At 55.7% G+C, this 13920-nt stretch overlaps 1 protein-coding gene across 1 annotated transcript in view; it reads right to left on the bottom strand.

The window, feature by feature from the left end:
* Positions 1-347: 347 nt before the first annotated feature.
* Positions 348-13920, bottom strand: part of LOC104304755 (actin remodeling regulator NHS) — a 145132-nt gene continuing 131559 nt past the window's right edge. The window contains 5 exon segments of the mRNA XM_054166150.1: positions 348-1099; positions 3077-3203; positions 4376-5152; positions 5155-7329; positions 8678-8893. Of these exon segments, the coding sequence (XP_054022125.1) occupies positions 475-1099; positions 3077-3203; positions 4376-5152; positions 5155-7329; positions 8678-8893 (3920 nt within the window). The 3' untranslated portion in view covers positions 348-474.

The raw sequence follows: 13920 nt of genomic DNA, 5'->3' as shown, positions 1-13920 counted from the left end.
TCCTTGTGGAAAGGGAAATCTACTGAGACAATAAAAATGAGGAGTGGAGAGAAGCCAAAGGATTCCAAGACCTCCTTGTGGAAAGGGAACTCTACAGCCACAATCAAAATGAGAAGTGGAGAAAACCCAAAATGATTCCAAGACCTCCTTGTGGAAAGGGAACTCTACAGCCACAACAAAAAATGAGGAGTGAGATAAGCCAAATGATGCCAGAAAAAGAAAACCAGAGTGGATCTTCCTCCTGGCAGAAAACAACACAAAGTAAGAAATAGCTCCAGCTGCAGTCCTCTGTTTCCCCAGCCTCTTCCAAGCACATTTAGGCATCAATATTGCCCTGCATTTTTTTTTTCCTTTCCTATTTTATTTCGTTTGTTTGGGTATTTTTTTGTTTTGACTGCTACAGCATTGGCCTCTTCTGTTCACCCCCTCATCCTTCCAGAGGCCAGGGGGGTGCTGGCAAGCTGGCCTCGGCGCCTACGTGGAGCTCTGAGACGAGCGATCGTCGTGGGGGCTGCCGTCGGAGTTCTCCGTCTCGCCCTCGGAGATGGCCTGCATGGGGGTGTTGTAGAGCCTGCAGCGCACGCTGTAGCGACTGCTGCTGGCCGCTGGGGGCGCCCGCGAGCGCCCCACCCGCGACGAAGCCGACATGGGGAAGCTCTTGGAGGAGAAGCCTTCCGCGTTGACCCTGGGGGAGCAGGGGGAGAGCGGGGACGACGCGTCGGGGCTGGCCGCCGGGGGAGGCTCCTCCAGGCCCTGCGGGGGATCCGCCGCCAGCTCCCCGGGAGACTTGGGCAGGATAGGGCTCTTGAGGATTTCGGTGGCAGACATCCTGTAGCTGGAATCCGAGCGGCTGCCCTTCTTGAGCAGCAGGAGCTTGAACTCCTCGTTGGAGGTGTTGGACTTCTTGGCGTTCCTGTATATGAGCCCAGGGGACCTCTGACTGCTGAGGGGAGCGCCCACGCCGCCGGCCGGTGGCACGTTGCTGGCGGGCAGGGTGTTGCTGGCAGGGGGCTGGCTGCTGGTTCCAGATGAGGCTCTCAACCTGTTCCTTACAGAGAGGTCTCCAGAATCCTTTCTCCCGAGAACTTTCCTTTTGGATCTGTAAAAACCAGAGAGGAACACTCTGTTATAGGTGACCCCTTGTGGAGTAGCACTTCAGGCTGGTCTAGGGGTTTGACAGCCTGACAGCTAGAGCCCTCAGAATCCTCCTGTAAGAGTCTGGAGGCTAGCAGAGACAGACTGATGGCACAGAATCACCAAGGTTGGAAGAGACCTCAAAGATCATCAAGTCCAACCTGTCCACAGACCTCATGACTAAATCATGGCACCAAGTGCCACGTCCAATCCCCTCTTGAACACCTCCAGGGATGGTGACGCCACCACGATAGGTGTTGTGTAATGAATGAAGCACCAAGCCACAGAGTCCCTCTCAACACCCCCCCAGCTCTTCCAAAACAACGTATGTCAAATCCTAGAATGGCTCAGGTTGGAAGGGAGCTCAGAGCTCATCTCCCCCAAGCTCCCCACCATGTCCAGGGACACCTCTCAGCTCCACTCAGCTGCTCAAGGCCTCAGCCAGCCTGGCCTTCAACACCCCCAGCAAGGAGGCAGCCACAGCCTCCCTGGGCAGCCTGTGCCACACTCTCACCGGCCTCACCCTCACCAACTTCTTCCTCAGCTCCACTCTGCCCCTGCTCTGCCTCAGCGCCAAACCATTCCCCCTTGGCCTGGCTCCAGACACCCTCTTGAAAGTCCCTCTGCAGCCTTCCTGCAGGATCCCTTCAGGTACTGGAAGGCACCTAGAAGGTCCCCTCAGAGTCTTCTCTTCCCTAGACTGAACAATCCCAGCTGCCTCCCTCAGCCTGTGCTCACAGCAGAGACGTTACAGAGGTGTACAACCAGCTCTCTGTACAGACAACAACCCATGAAGAGTCTTACCTAACAATACTACTACTCTGTGCGACCTGTTCCACATCAGAAATCTGCTCATTTCACTTGTGAGCACAAATTCCAGCTGAATACAAAAACAGCCCAGAGCTGAAGAGCTGCCTTCTCATCATCCTCACTGAAACGACTCCTTCAGCTCAGAGCTGGTGGGCAGAAGGCAGGAAGCACTGCAGGTGGTTTTGCCTTGGAGATGTGTATGTTTGTAGAGACAACAGCCTGAGGGAATCATAGAATGGTCCAGGCTGGAAGGGACCTCCAAAGGTCATCCAGTCCACCCCCCACCACCACCAGTCAGCAGGGACATCCCCAACTAGATCAGGCTGCCCAGGGCCTCGTCAAGCCTCACCTTGAATATCTCCACAGAATCAACCAGGTTGGAAGAGACCTCCAGGACCAGAACCTGTCACCCAGACCTATCTAATCAACCAGACCATGGCACTGAGTGCCTCATCCAAGCTCTTCTTAAACACCTCCAGGGACACTGACTCCACCACCTCCCTGGGCAACCCATCCCCATGGCCAATCTCTCTGTCTGTGAAGAACTTCTTTCTAAGATCCAGCCTGAACTTCCCCCTGCACAGCTTGAGACTGTGTCCTCTTGTTCTGGTGCTGGGTGCCTGGGAGAAGAGACCAACCCCCACCTGGCTACGACCTCCCTTCATGTAGGGCATCCAGGGAAGGGGCCTCAACCCTTGCTCCCTGGGCAACCTCTTGCAGTGTTCCACCACCAGAGTGAATAACTTCTTCCTGATATCCAATCTCAATCTGCCCTTCTCTAGTTTGAAGCCATTGCCCCTTGTCCTGTCACCTCAGGCCCTTGTAAACAGTCTCTTCCCATCCTTCTTGTCGTCCCTTCAGGTACTGGAAGGCTGCTCTTAGGTCCCCCTGGAGCCTTCTCTTCTCCAGGCTGAAGCCGCCCAGCTCCCTCAGCCTGTTGTTGCTATCTGCAAAGCATCCTACACACTCCATGGAAACAGAGTTGCCCACTAGCCCGTAACAGAGCTGCTTTTTTTGCCACCTGAACTCCATGAACTGCACATAAGCAGCTTCAGGAAGGAGTCTTAACCATTGAAGACCCATCCCTGCAGCTACCCTTAGCAGGTGGCTGTGCAGAGCTCCCCCTTCCCACCTGTGAATGACTGCAAAGAGGTCCTCGGTGGTGCGTGGTTTGTTGGGCGACACGAAGGCCTCCTCGGCCTCAGCCTGGGACTCCTCGCTCAGTGGGGACAGGATGGACTCATCACTTGGAGAAGACTCTTAAAGAAGCAAAGAGGCCTTGCTGTGAGTCAGAGCCTTGCAGAATTAACCAGGTTGGAAAAGACCTTGGAGATCATCCAGCCCAACCTATCACCCAACACCATGTCATCAACCATGTCATGGTTTCATGGCACCAAGTGCCTCATCCAGGCTCTTCCTAAACACCTCCAGGGATGGGGACTCCACCACCTCCCTGGGCAGCACATCCCAATGGCCAATCTCTCTGTCTGGGAAGAATTTCTTCCTAACCTCCAGCCCAAACCTCCCCTGCTGCAGCTTGAGACTGTGCTTTGCAGTGGCGCTGCCAATGGGAGGCACCAGCCCTGCTCACAGCTGAGCAGCCAGGACCACTCTGCAGAGGTTATCCTCTGATCTAAAAGTCATGGATGGTGCAGGGGGTAGCTCATAAAGGGGGCACTGCCAGGGAGCAGAGCAGGGATCTTCTGTCTACTGTACAGCTCTGATAAAAAGGCTCCTCTGTACCCAGAGCTAGTGCTGCTCCCTTTTCAGCTGAAACACAGCCCAAGGGACGAGGTAAGTGTTAAAGAAATATGGGTGAAATAGAAGCATAGAATCATGGAATCAGAATCATAGAAACATGGAAACATAGAATGGTTGGGTTGGAAGGGACCTCTAAAGGTCATCCAGTCCAACTACCCCTGCAATCAGCAGGGACATCCTCCACTAGATCAGGTTCCCCAGAGCCCTGTCGAGCCTCACCTTGAACAGCTCCAGGTAGGGGGCCTCAGTCACGTCCCTGGGCAACCTGTTCCAGTGTTCCACTACCCTCCTGTGGCAGAACTTGTTCCTCACAGCCAATCTCCATCTGCTCTGCTTTCCTTTCAAACCATTGCCCCTGGTCCTGTCCCTGCAGACCTTTGGGCACAGTCCCTCTGCAGCCCTCTTGTAGCACTTTCAGGTCCTGGCAGGCTGCTGTGAGGTCTGCCTGGAGCCTTCTCTTCTGCAGGCTGAACACCCCCAGCTCCTTCAGCCTGTCTTATAGCCCAAAAACCAAGAGTGTTTTTGACTTTCCTCCCATTTAACAGATCAGGGAGGGCTCTGAGCTGAATCACCCCCAGAGGCAAGCTGATTTGCAATTCCAGCCTGCATCCTGACTCCTCCCCCAGTCATGTCTAAAGCTGCCTGTTCTGGCATTGGGTTCACCACTGACCTTTCAGCGAGGGCTCGCTGGGGCCATCCGTAGCCTCGTCCACCCCGCCGTCCTCGGAGGCACTTTTGGTTGGGGTTCCTGATGTGAGGTCGTTTTCCTGCTGGCAACTCCCTTCGCCAGGTGAACTCCCTGCTGCCAGCTCTGCCTCGTAGCTGATGCTCCCAGGCACGTGGTGGCTTCCCTCGGGCTGCTGCTTAAGCTGTTGGCTGGCCGCCGCTCCCTCAGCCTGAGCTGGGCTTTCGCCTGCGGGCTCGGCTTCCAGCCTCCCCTCGCCGCCTGCAGAGAGCTTCTGCTGAGCCTGTGCTGGCGGAAGGTCGTGCTCCGTTTCTGCTCCCTGGCCAGGTTTCTTATCTTCCTCATCACCTGTGAGGACAGCTGAGCCCTTCTGCAACCCATCCGTGGAGGCAGCACAGCTCTGATCCGGGGTGCTCCCCGGCAAGTGCTGCTCGGTGACCTGCTGCCTTTGGTCCGTCCCGGGTTTGATTTCCGCCGGGCTCACGCTCGCCGCAGCTACAGCGTCCTGCTCGCAGCTGTTCTGCCCACTGAAGGAGGAGCTTTTCTCTAAAGGTGGCTTTCCAGGGCCTGCCTCTGCTGGGGGAGCATCAATGTAGGACATGATGGCCTCCTCTGTGGAGTACTGGCGCGACACGGGCTTCTTAGCTAGGAGCGGCCTCATTTTGCCCGGAGAAACATCAGCGGCCATCAAGGTGCTCTCCTGGATGCAGAGCAGGTCTGGGGCACCGCATTTCTGTTTGCCCCCTTCAGGCTTGTTGACCGCCGGAGGTGACGGGACTTGAGGACAGAGGGGGTGATGGCGAGGGCGGAGGGAGGGCTGGGGTTGAGGGCTTCCCCGACCGCGCTCTGCTTGCCGTGGCCGAAGGCGTGCAGCTGGTGCCGGTGAGCGAAGGGCTTGCTCAGGACGTTGTGAAGAGCACTTAGGTCGAGGTGAGTGGGAGGTATGATTGGGAGTTCGAGGTCTTTGCCCACCGAGGCGGTGCCCTCTTTCGAGAGCGGCTGCTGCAGCGACGACTTCCTCTCCGGGACCTTTGGCTTCCTCTTGCTGCCCCCCGGAGACAAGGGGCCCGCGAAGAAAGCGGTGGGGAAAGATGAGGTGGGCGTCTCCGACTGGCTGGAGTAGCCACTGGAGGGTGAGGCCAAGCCTGCCAGCTTCTCAGGGGAGGCCAGTTTGAACTCGTTGTCGACGGAGGGGAGGGATGGGGTGGTGGCTCGCGACCCGGACTGGGAGGTCTGGGACTCGGAGCTCTCCGGGGACTTGATGCACTCTACGACCGTCGTGCCCGTCGCGGTGCTGGAGTTGGACAAGGACCGGTAAGGATCGCTGGATTTCAAGTCATTCAGAAGCCAGAGGTCTGCATAGTGAGGTTGTTCAGCACCTTCATCTTTAAAGGAGGGGATGTCTGCGGTCTCGAACGGAGGGTCCTTCAAGCCACCGTCGCTCTGGCTCGCCCAAGGGAGCTCCTGCTTGGCTGGCAGGCTGGGACCTTCCACTCGGGAAGGCGTGTTCGAGAACTCGAGGGGCAGCTTCATCTCCCTGGCGGTGTGAGAGCCGTGCTGGCCACCGCTGATCTTTGGTTCTTTCTTGTCGGGAAGGTCGGCGCCGCTCTCCGATTTCCTCAGGGACGAGCTGCGCTTCGGTGGGGCTGGCTTTGCCTTTGGTTTCTTCAGGGAGATGCTCTGCCGCCCCTGCCTGCCGTGGCCGACGCACTCCTGCCAGGCGCAGTCGGCCAGGCTGGAGGTCACGCCGCCGGGCTGGCCGTTCTCGGAGCCTGGAGCTGCATAGTTGCAAATGTAGCTTTTGTTACTGCCCTTGAGGCCGCAGTCAAAGTGCATGGAGGTATAGTAGCCTTCGGTATCCACAGAAAAGTGGGAGCTAGTGTCTGCCTTGTCGGAGGGGGACTTCTCGAGGAAGCTGTCGTAGGTGGCCATGCTGGCAAAGCTGGGGCACCCCAGGCTGTCAGCCTTTGGGCGCTCGGGGCTGAAGTCCTGGCGGCAGGAGGCGTCGTGGTGGTGGTGCAGGTAGTTCCACTCGCTGTCGCTGGTGTTGCTGTTGTTGGGGTCATCCAGCAAGTCCGCCACGGTGGAGGTGAAGGAGCTCGCCCTGTGGCCCCTCACCTTGTCGGCGTGGTCGCCGAAGGGTTCCGTCAGGAAGACGCTGGAGTCCTCGTTGGGGTTGGGAGCGGTGTTGAGCGAGAGCTCGGAGTCACAGTGTGAGGAGCCAGTCAGCGGGGGGGAGGCGGCAGGAGGAATGGTTTCGGACGTCTGGGAGGGACACGTGGAGCTGCTCCCGCTCCAGTTGCCGCTGGAGGACTGGTGGTCGTCTTTCTGGTCCATGTGGCTGCTGAGCAGGACTCCCGCCGCGGAGATCGAGTGAATGGGGCTGCCGAAGGTGTCCGAGTTGGACGAAATCTCGCAGCTGCCCGAATCCGCCATCCGCGACAGCCGCGACCTGCCCCGCTCGCCGGCGCCGCGCTCGGGGCTGTGCAGGTGCTGCGGGCAAGTCAAACCGATGGGCTGGCGCTCCTGGGAACCCTGCTTGCTCAAGCCCTCCTTGCCCTTGGTTTGGATCCTTTCCTGGAAGCGCTCCGCTTCGTACCCCACGTTCTTGGCGGCGCCATCCTGGTGGCCCTCGCCGGCCCGGCCGCCCTCCCGGGGCAGGCTGCGCGATCGGATGCGGTTGCCGACGGCGGCGGCGAAGACGGCATCGCCGTTGTCCGCCAGCACCAAGATGTTGCCGGCGGAGTGGGAGAGGGAAGCGACGACGCTCTGCCCCCTCTGGGCGCGGATCCGGCGCCGGGAGGGAGCGGCGATCAGGATTTCTTCCGTCTGGCACTCGGAGTCCCGGGTGCCCGACCTCCTGCCGCCGGAGCCGGGCAGCTCCGGGTTGGTGTGCACGATCACCGTGCGCTCTCTCGCCACCGGCGACTCGTCCGAATCTAGGACACACGGAGAGCCGGGTGAGCGGCAGCCAGCTCCGGTTTGCCGGCACCCCACCGAGCGACCCCAGGGGCGTCCTCTGCTGCGTTCTCTCTTTTGGGCTCTCGCTGAGCACTGGGCCGAATTGAACTTGGCTATCAAAGAGCACGGAAGGCAGAGCTCAGCCCGCTGAGGTGTGTGTGGGGGACTTCTCCTAGTCCTGCAATGGGAGCTCGGTTCTCCCATTCCTGCAACGCGATCTCAGCTGGAGCTGATCTTGCCGTGGTAAATACTGAGATCGTGATTAAGTTTTCAGGTCGTATCACTCTGTTTCAACCAGTTAAAGCCTGGTCCTTAGAGTGGCTGCTGGGCAAAGCACTCCCTGAGCTTCTAAACTCTCCCTTTTCTTGATTAGCTGTCTGCTCAGAATTTCCATCCCCTGCTTCTCTACTACCAAGAAGATTTGCGAGGCCACAGGAGCTTCCTTTCACAGGTTCCCTGGTTGCCTATTCCCTGGGATAAACATCCCTTGTGCTTTCCCCTCGAGTTTCACGGCGAGGGACCAGGACACCAGAGCCACCCTGCAGCTGCGGGTTGTGCGTTAGGAAGTGAATGACCCTGTTAAGTTCTGGGGCTGGGTCAACAGCAAGCTTGCAACTAGGATTTGCAACAGGGAGTTGCTCCTTCATTCAGCTGGGTCAGAAGAATTAAGGTAAATATTCTTGGTAGTAAAGAATGGAAGGAATTAAGGTGTTTAGCAAAGCTTCCCAGAGACTACCAGCAGCTCCCTCTGAGGCAGCTCCCCAGCTGCTCATCCGAGGCTGCTGCCACAGCTCATCACCACTGTCAGTTCTGTCCCCCTTTAGCTCCCCTCGACACAAGAAAAAACTTTCACTTCATCTAGTTACTTTTTATGCACATGAGTTCATAACAGAAATAAAATGGGGGGGGGGAAGGGGGAGGGGAAAGGAAAAATAAAGAACTGAGCAACATTTACATGGTAAGAGCTGAACACATACATCTATATTACTCAGTAAGGCCTCCAAAGTCCACCAAGGCCACGTGGGGTAATATAGCTTTGCTCACTGTAGTAAATCAAACAACAACAAACAAACAACAAAAGAATAATAAAACAACCAAAAAAAACCAACCACCAACCAAACACCAACACCACAGCCACAACCAAACCACAACCAAACCAAACCACGGCGTTCCCAAACTCCCCCCAGCATTTAACACTTCCCCCCGCTGCCCAGGCTTCATGTCTCGGGCAGGCTGGGCTACCAGCTCAGTCTTCCCCCCCACCCCCTGAAATTTAAGTGGGGTTAGGAAAGCTGCCTGTGGAAGAGTTGTATTTATATACTACACCTATTTCTTGTTGCACTCTTCTGGGGATGCCAGAGATGGTTTTCCTCCTCCTCAACTTTCGTCTCCGTTGTAGGACAGATTGGGAATGAACAAGGGAGCAGCGTATGCTGGCCTCCCTGTCAAAACCAACTCCTGCAACCCACAAAGAGGTCTCATTAGCCTTTAGAAAGAGCAAACAACTTCTCAATGGCTGGAACACAGTGGAGGTGTGGAGAGCTCGGATTTAAAGCCTGTGAATAAACATAAGGCAGCCCTTATGGAGCTCTGATGTAGATGGCAGCGCAGTGTGTATCAACAGTTGTGTTACGGCCAAGCTCCAGCTCCCCCTCGGCAGCCTGGGCTGCCAAAAACCAACAGAAGGCAATGAGAAAATAGCATTAAAAAACAAAGAAAAAAAAAGAAAGAAAGAGGGGGGAAAAAAAGGGGAAAGAAAGAAAAGAAAAGAAAAGGAAAGCAGGAAGGAAAACAAGAGTTGAGAGGGCGTCTTTCTTCCAGCTATTTATGCATCTGCCATGGGGGACAATGGCAGTAACTCATCTGCAAGGAGTAATCTGTTGAGCAGCAAGGGCCTGACTTATTTTTAGCAGCTAAGAGTTAAGGAAACAATTGTAGGGTTGAGGGCTTCTTAGGAGGCCAACATGCCACTGGGGTGGGGGGTGAACATTCCAGTAAGGAAGGGGACAGCTAAACTGGGGCCAAGTCCTGGTGCAAGGCTGGGGAGCATCCTTTGTGCAGGTGACACAGGGCCAAGGGTGACATAAAAGGGCAGCTGCTGTTTATTTGCCTCCATCAGTAAGTGGCCTGATTCTCCCCAGTGCTCAGCAAATGGCAAGTTGCATGGAGTCCACCCTGGGATTCTAAATCCTCAGCTTGGATTTAGAATCATAGAATCACAGAATGGTTTGGGTTGGAAGGGAGCTCCAAAGGGCATCCAGTCCAACCTCCCTGCATTCAGAAGTCATCCTCAACTAGATGAGGTTTGGGTTGGAAGGGAGCTCCAAAGGGTATCCAGTCCAACCTCCCTGCAGTCAGCAGTCATCCTCAACTAGATGAGGTTTGGGTTGGAGGGGAGCTCCAAAGGGCATCCAGTCCAACCTCCTTGCAGTCAGCAGGGACATCCTCAAGTAGATCAGGTTGCCCAGGGCCTCACTGAGCCTCACCTTGAATATCTCCAGGGAAGAGGACCCAACCACCTCCCTGGGCAACCTATTCCAGCGTTCCACTACCCTCCTGGTGCAGAACTTGTTCCTCACAGCCAATCTCCATCTGCTCTGCTCTCCTTTCAAACCATTGTCCCTGGTGCTGTCCCTGCAGGCCTTTGCAAGCAGTCTCTCTCCATCCTTCATGCAGGTCCCATTCAGATACTGGAAGGCTGCTCTTAGGTCTCTCCAGACCCTCCTCACCAGGCTGATTTCAGAGGCCAGGTTCACAGGCACATGGATTTATGACCAGAGCCATAGAGAGCAGGCAAGAAAGTCAGGCTTTCTTTGTGTTTCCTTGGCATTAGCATGAGGAATTGTCTTTGACTTTGTGGTTTGGGGGTTTTTTTGACACTGTGTTGTCCAAGCCAGGTCAAAAGGAGGCCTGCCAGCAGCAGTGCCCACATGCACTGGCCTTTTGCAGAGCTGTGTGCTCCTGCTCTCTAAAGCTGGAAGCCTCATCAAACCACAGAACGGTCTGGGGTTGGAAGGGACCTTTAAAGGGTCATCTAGTCCAAACCCCCTGCAGTCAGCAGGGCCATCCCCAACTAGATCAGCTTGCTCAGTGCCCCTTCCAGCCTGACTCTGGATGTTTCCTGAGATGAGGCTTCCACCACGAGCAACTTGTGCCAGGGTTTCACCACCCTCAGCTGCAGAAACGTTTCTTCCTTGCATCTAGCCCAAACCTCCCACCTTTCAGCTTAACGCCACCACTCCTTGTCCTTCCCCAAACACTGCCCACACCTTTCTTTTAGCCCTCTCTTTTTAAAGTCTGGACAAAGCTGCAAGAAGGTCTCCCTGAAGCCCTCTCCCCTCCAAGGCCAAACAATCTGGACACCCCCCACCCACCCACCCCCAGCCTTCTACCCCAGAGAAACCAATCACTGAAGGATCTCTGCTGCAGTGGTTTGCCATCTTAAGGAATAAAAGAAAGATATGAACAAGCTAAATGAACAAACCAAACCAAAAGGGGGGGAAGGGGGGAAGGGGGGAGAGGAAAATAAACCCCAAAGCAAAGGAGAGGTCCTGCTAAGAGGCTGTGTTTCACCAGCATGTATAATTATAGAGCCCATAATTATACACAGACATACAAGGCACAGGTCAACACTACAGAACAATGTCAAACAGTGCAAAAGTAACTTGGTCTTGTAAAAGTTCTTCTTGGCATCTACTACAAGAGGGGAAACAGAGGCTTCACATCCTGCAAGCACCAATGCCCCTGGAACGAGCAAAGAGGAAGAACCTGCTTTAAATGAGGGAATCAAAGCGCCGTCAAGCTCCCAGCAACAGTTGTCTGCCTCCCCCTCCCCCCCCACCAAACACCCCCAACAAACCACAACAAAAGCAACCAAACCACCAAACCAATAAAAGGGAGAAGTGAAAAGCAAAGTCTTTGAAGCAAACAAATCAGTCAGCATCAGGGCTGGGTCCTCAGCCCCCCGGAGCGAGCTGAACGCGCTCTGTGCGCCAGGGGCACCCAGAGGGAGGTGGCAGAGGGCAGCTCCTCACCAGGTGCACCCAGAGGGATGCAGCAGAGGGCAGCTCCTGGCCAGGTGCACCCAGAGGGATGTGGCAGAGGGCAGCTCCTCACCAGGTGCACCCAGAGGGAGGTGGCAGAGGGCAGCTCCTCACCAGGTGCACCCAGAGGGCAGCTCCTCACCAGGTGCACCCAGAGGGCAGCTCCTCACCAGGTGCACCCAGAGGGAGGTGGCAGAGGGCAGCTCCTCACCAGGTGCACCCAGAGGGAAGTGGCAGAGGGCAGCTCCTCACCTGATGCACCCAGAGGGAAGTGGCAGAGGGCAGCTCCTCACCTGATGCACCCAGAGGGAGGTGACAGAGGGCAGCTTCTGGCCAGGTGCACCCAGAGGGAGGGCAGCTCCTGGCCCTGTGAGGCATACCAACCCATGCTCATTAGTGCCAATGAGAATGAGAGCCAGAGACATCCAGGACAGATTCCATACTGGCCTCACTCTGGAACAGTGAGCAGTGGGAATTTGGCTCCAAGCTGTGGCAGGTGGAGTCTAGGCAACAAGGGCTACTGCTGGGGAAAAAGGTTGGGCCCAGCCCTAACTCTCCTCTGAGCTGCCTCAGGGGGATAGTAGCCAGGAGAGGAAGCCTACACAAGTTAGGTGTCCAGAGGGAGCATCACAGAATCATAGAATCAACCAGGTTGGAAAAGACCTCAGAAATCCTCAAGTCCAACCTATTACCTAACACCTCCTGACAATTAAACCATGGCTTCAAGTGCCACATCCAATCCCCTCTTGAACACCTCCAGGGATGGAGACTCCACCACCTCCCTGGGCAGCACATCCCAATGGCCAATCTCTGGGAAGAACTTTCTCCTCACCTCCAGCCTAAACCTCCCCTGGCACAGCTTGAGACTGTGTCCTCTTGTTCTGGTGCTGGGTGCCTGGGAGAAGAGACCAACCCCCAGGGAGTTGCAGAGAGCAAGAAGGTCTCCCCTGAGCCTCTTCTTCTCCAGGCTAAGCAACCCCAGCTCCCTCAGCCTCTCCTCACAGGGCTGTGCTCCAGAGCCCAGCCTTGGGTTTATATGCTTCTCTGTAGGGATTTCACCCAGGCCAGGATGCCCTTGGCCTTCTTGGCCCCCTGGGCACACTGCTGGCTACTGTTCAGCCTACTCTCAACCACTACCCCCAGGTCCCTTTCTGCCTGGCTGCTCTCCAGCCACTCTGACCACTCTGACCCCAGCCTGTAGCACTGCATGGGGTTGTTGTGGCCAAAGTGTAGAACCTGGCACTTGGACTCTGCCCATCTGTCCAGCCTAGCAAGGTTCCTCTGCAGAGCTCTCCTACCCTCTAACAGATCAACTCCTGCCCCCAGCTTGCTGTCTGACATCTGCAAACTTACTGCTGATGGACTCAATGCCCTCCTCCAGCTCATCAATAAAGATATTGAACAGGCTGAGGCCCATCACTGATCCCAGGGGCACACCACTGGTGCCTGGCTGCCAGCTGGAGCTTTCACCCCAGCATGGAAACCTGCCATTCTATCTCTGCCTTCCTGCAGGGATTTCAAAGGGTAGCAGCCACCCTGTGGCCTCAAGCAGCCAGCTCCCAGCCTCCAGGAGGGGTGGTCTGGGAGGGTCTGGCTGGCTGCCTTTCCTCCAGTGGGAGCCCAGCTGGCCAGAAGCACCATCCTGGTGCTGGGGACCTCTGCCAGAATCCATCTGGCCAAGGGGATGGAAATCAGTGCAAAGACTCCAATCTGGCCAAGGGGGTGGAAATCAGTGCAAAGAATCCAATCTGGCCAAGGGGGTAGAAATCAGTGCAAAGACTCCCATCAGGCCAAGGGGGTGGAAATCAGTGCAAAGACTCCAGTTTGGCCAAGGGGGTGGAAATCAGTGCAAAGACTCCAATCTGGCCAAGGGGGTGGAAACCAGTGCAAAGACTCCAATCTGGCCAAGGGGGTGGAAACCAGTGCAAAGACTCCAATCTGGCCAAGGGGGTGGAAACCAGTGCAAAGAATCCATCTGGCCAAGGGGGTGGAAATCAGTGCAAAGACTCCAATCTGGCCAAGGGGGTGGAAATCAGTGCAAAGAATCCATCTGGCCAAGGAGACAGAAATAAAGACAATGCCATTACTGTACCTTCAGCAGAGCTGCATGTAAAGAGATGTCAGAGCCATGGTTTGCATGCTACAGAGTCATGTTTAAAGCACTGCAAGTAGCAGCCTATATATTCTCCAGTTTCTTTCCTGCTACACATGACAATCATATGATTAATTTCCCTGCCTTTCTGTATCACTTCAGGCAGCTACAGTCTAGGAAAGAGGGGGAAAAAAGGGCTCTCTGAGGTCTTTCTAAATGCAGCCTGTAGGTCATGCACAGCACAAAAGGACATTGTTTAGGCAGGGAAAGTTCTGGTGCACTCCCATCACACCACTCCAAAAACGGTGGGGCTAAATTCATCCTAGATGCAAGCTTCCTGGCTGCAGCACCAGGATGAATTATAGCCCCACTGCCATCCAGAAACTAAATCCTCAGGTTGGAGGGGGGAGGGGAGGGAGGATCTTTGCCCCTGG

Source organism: Dryobates pubescens, chromosome 12 (genome assembly GCF_014839835.1).
Source record: "Dryobates pubescens isolate bDryPub1 chromosome 12, bDryPub1.pri, whole genome shotgun sequence".
NCBI classification, from domain to species: domain Eukaryota; kingdom Metazoa; phylum Chordata; class Aves; order Piciformes; family Picidae; genus Dryobates; species Dryobates pubescens.
This window is presented reverse-complemented; position numbering and strand designations above follow the sequence as displayed.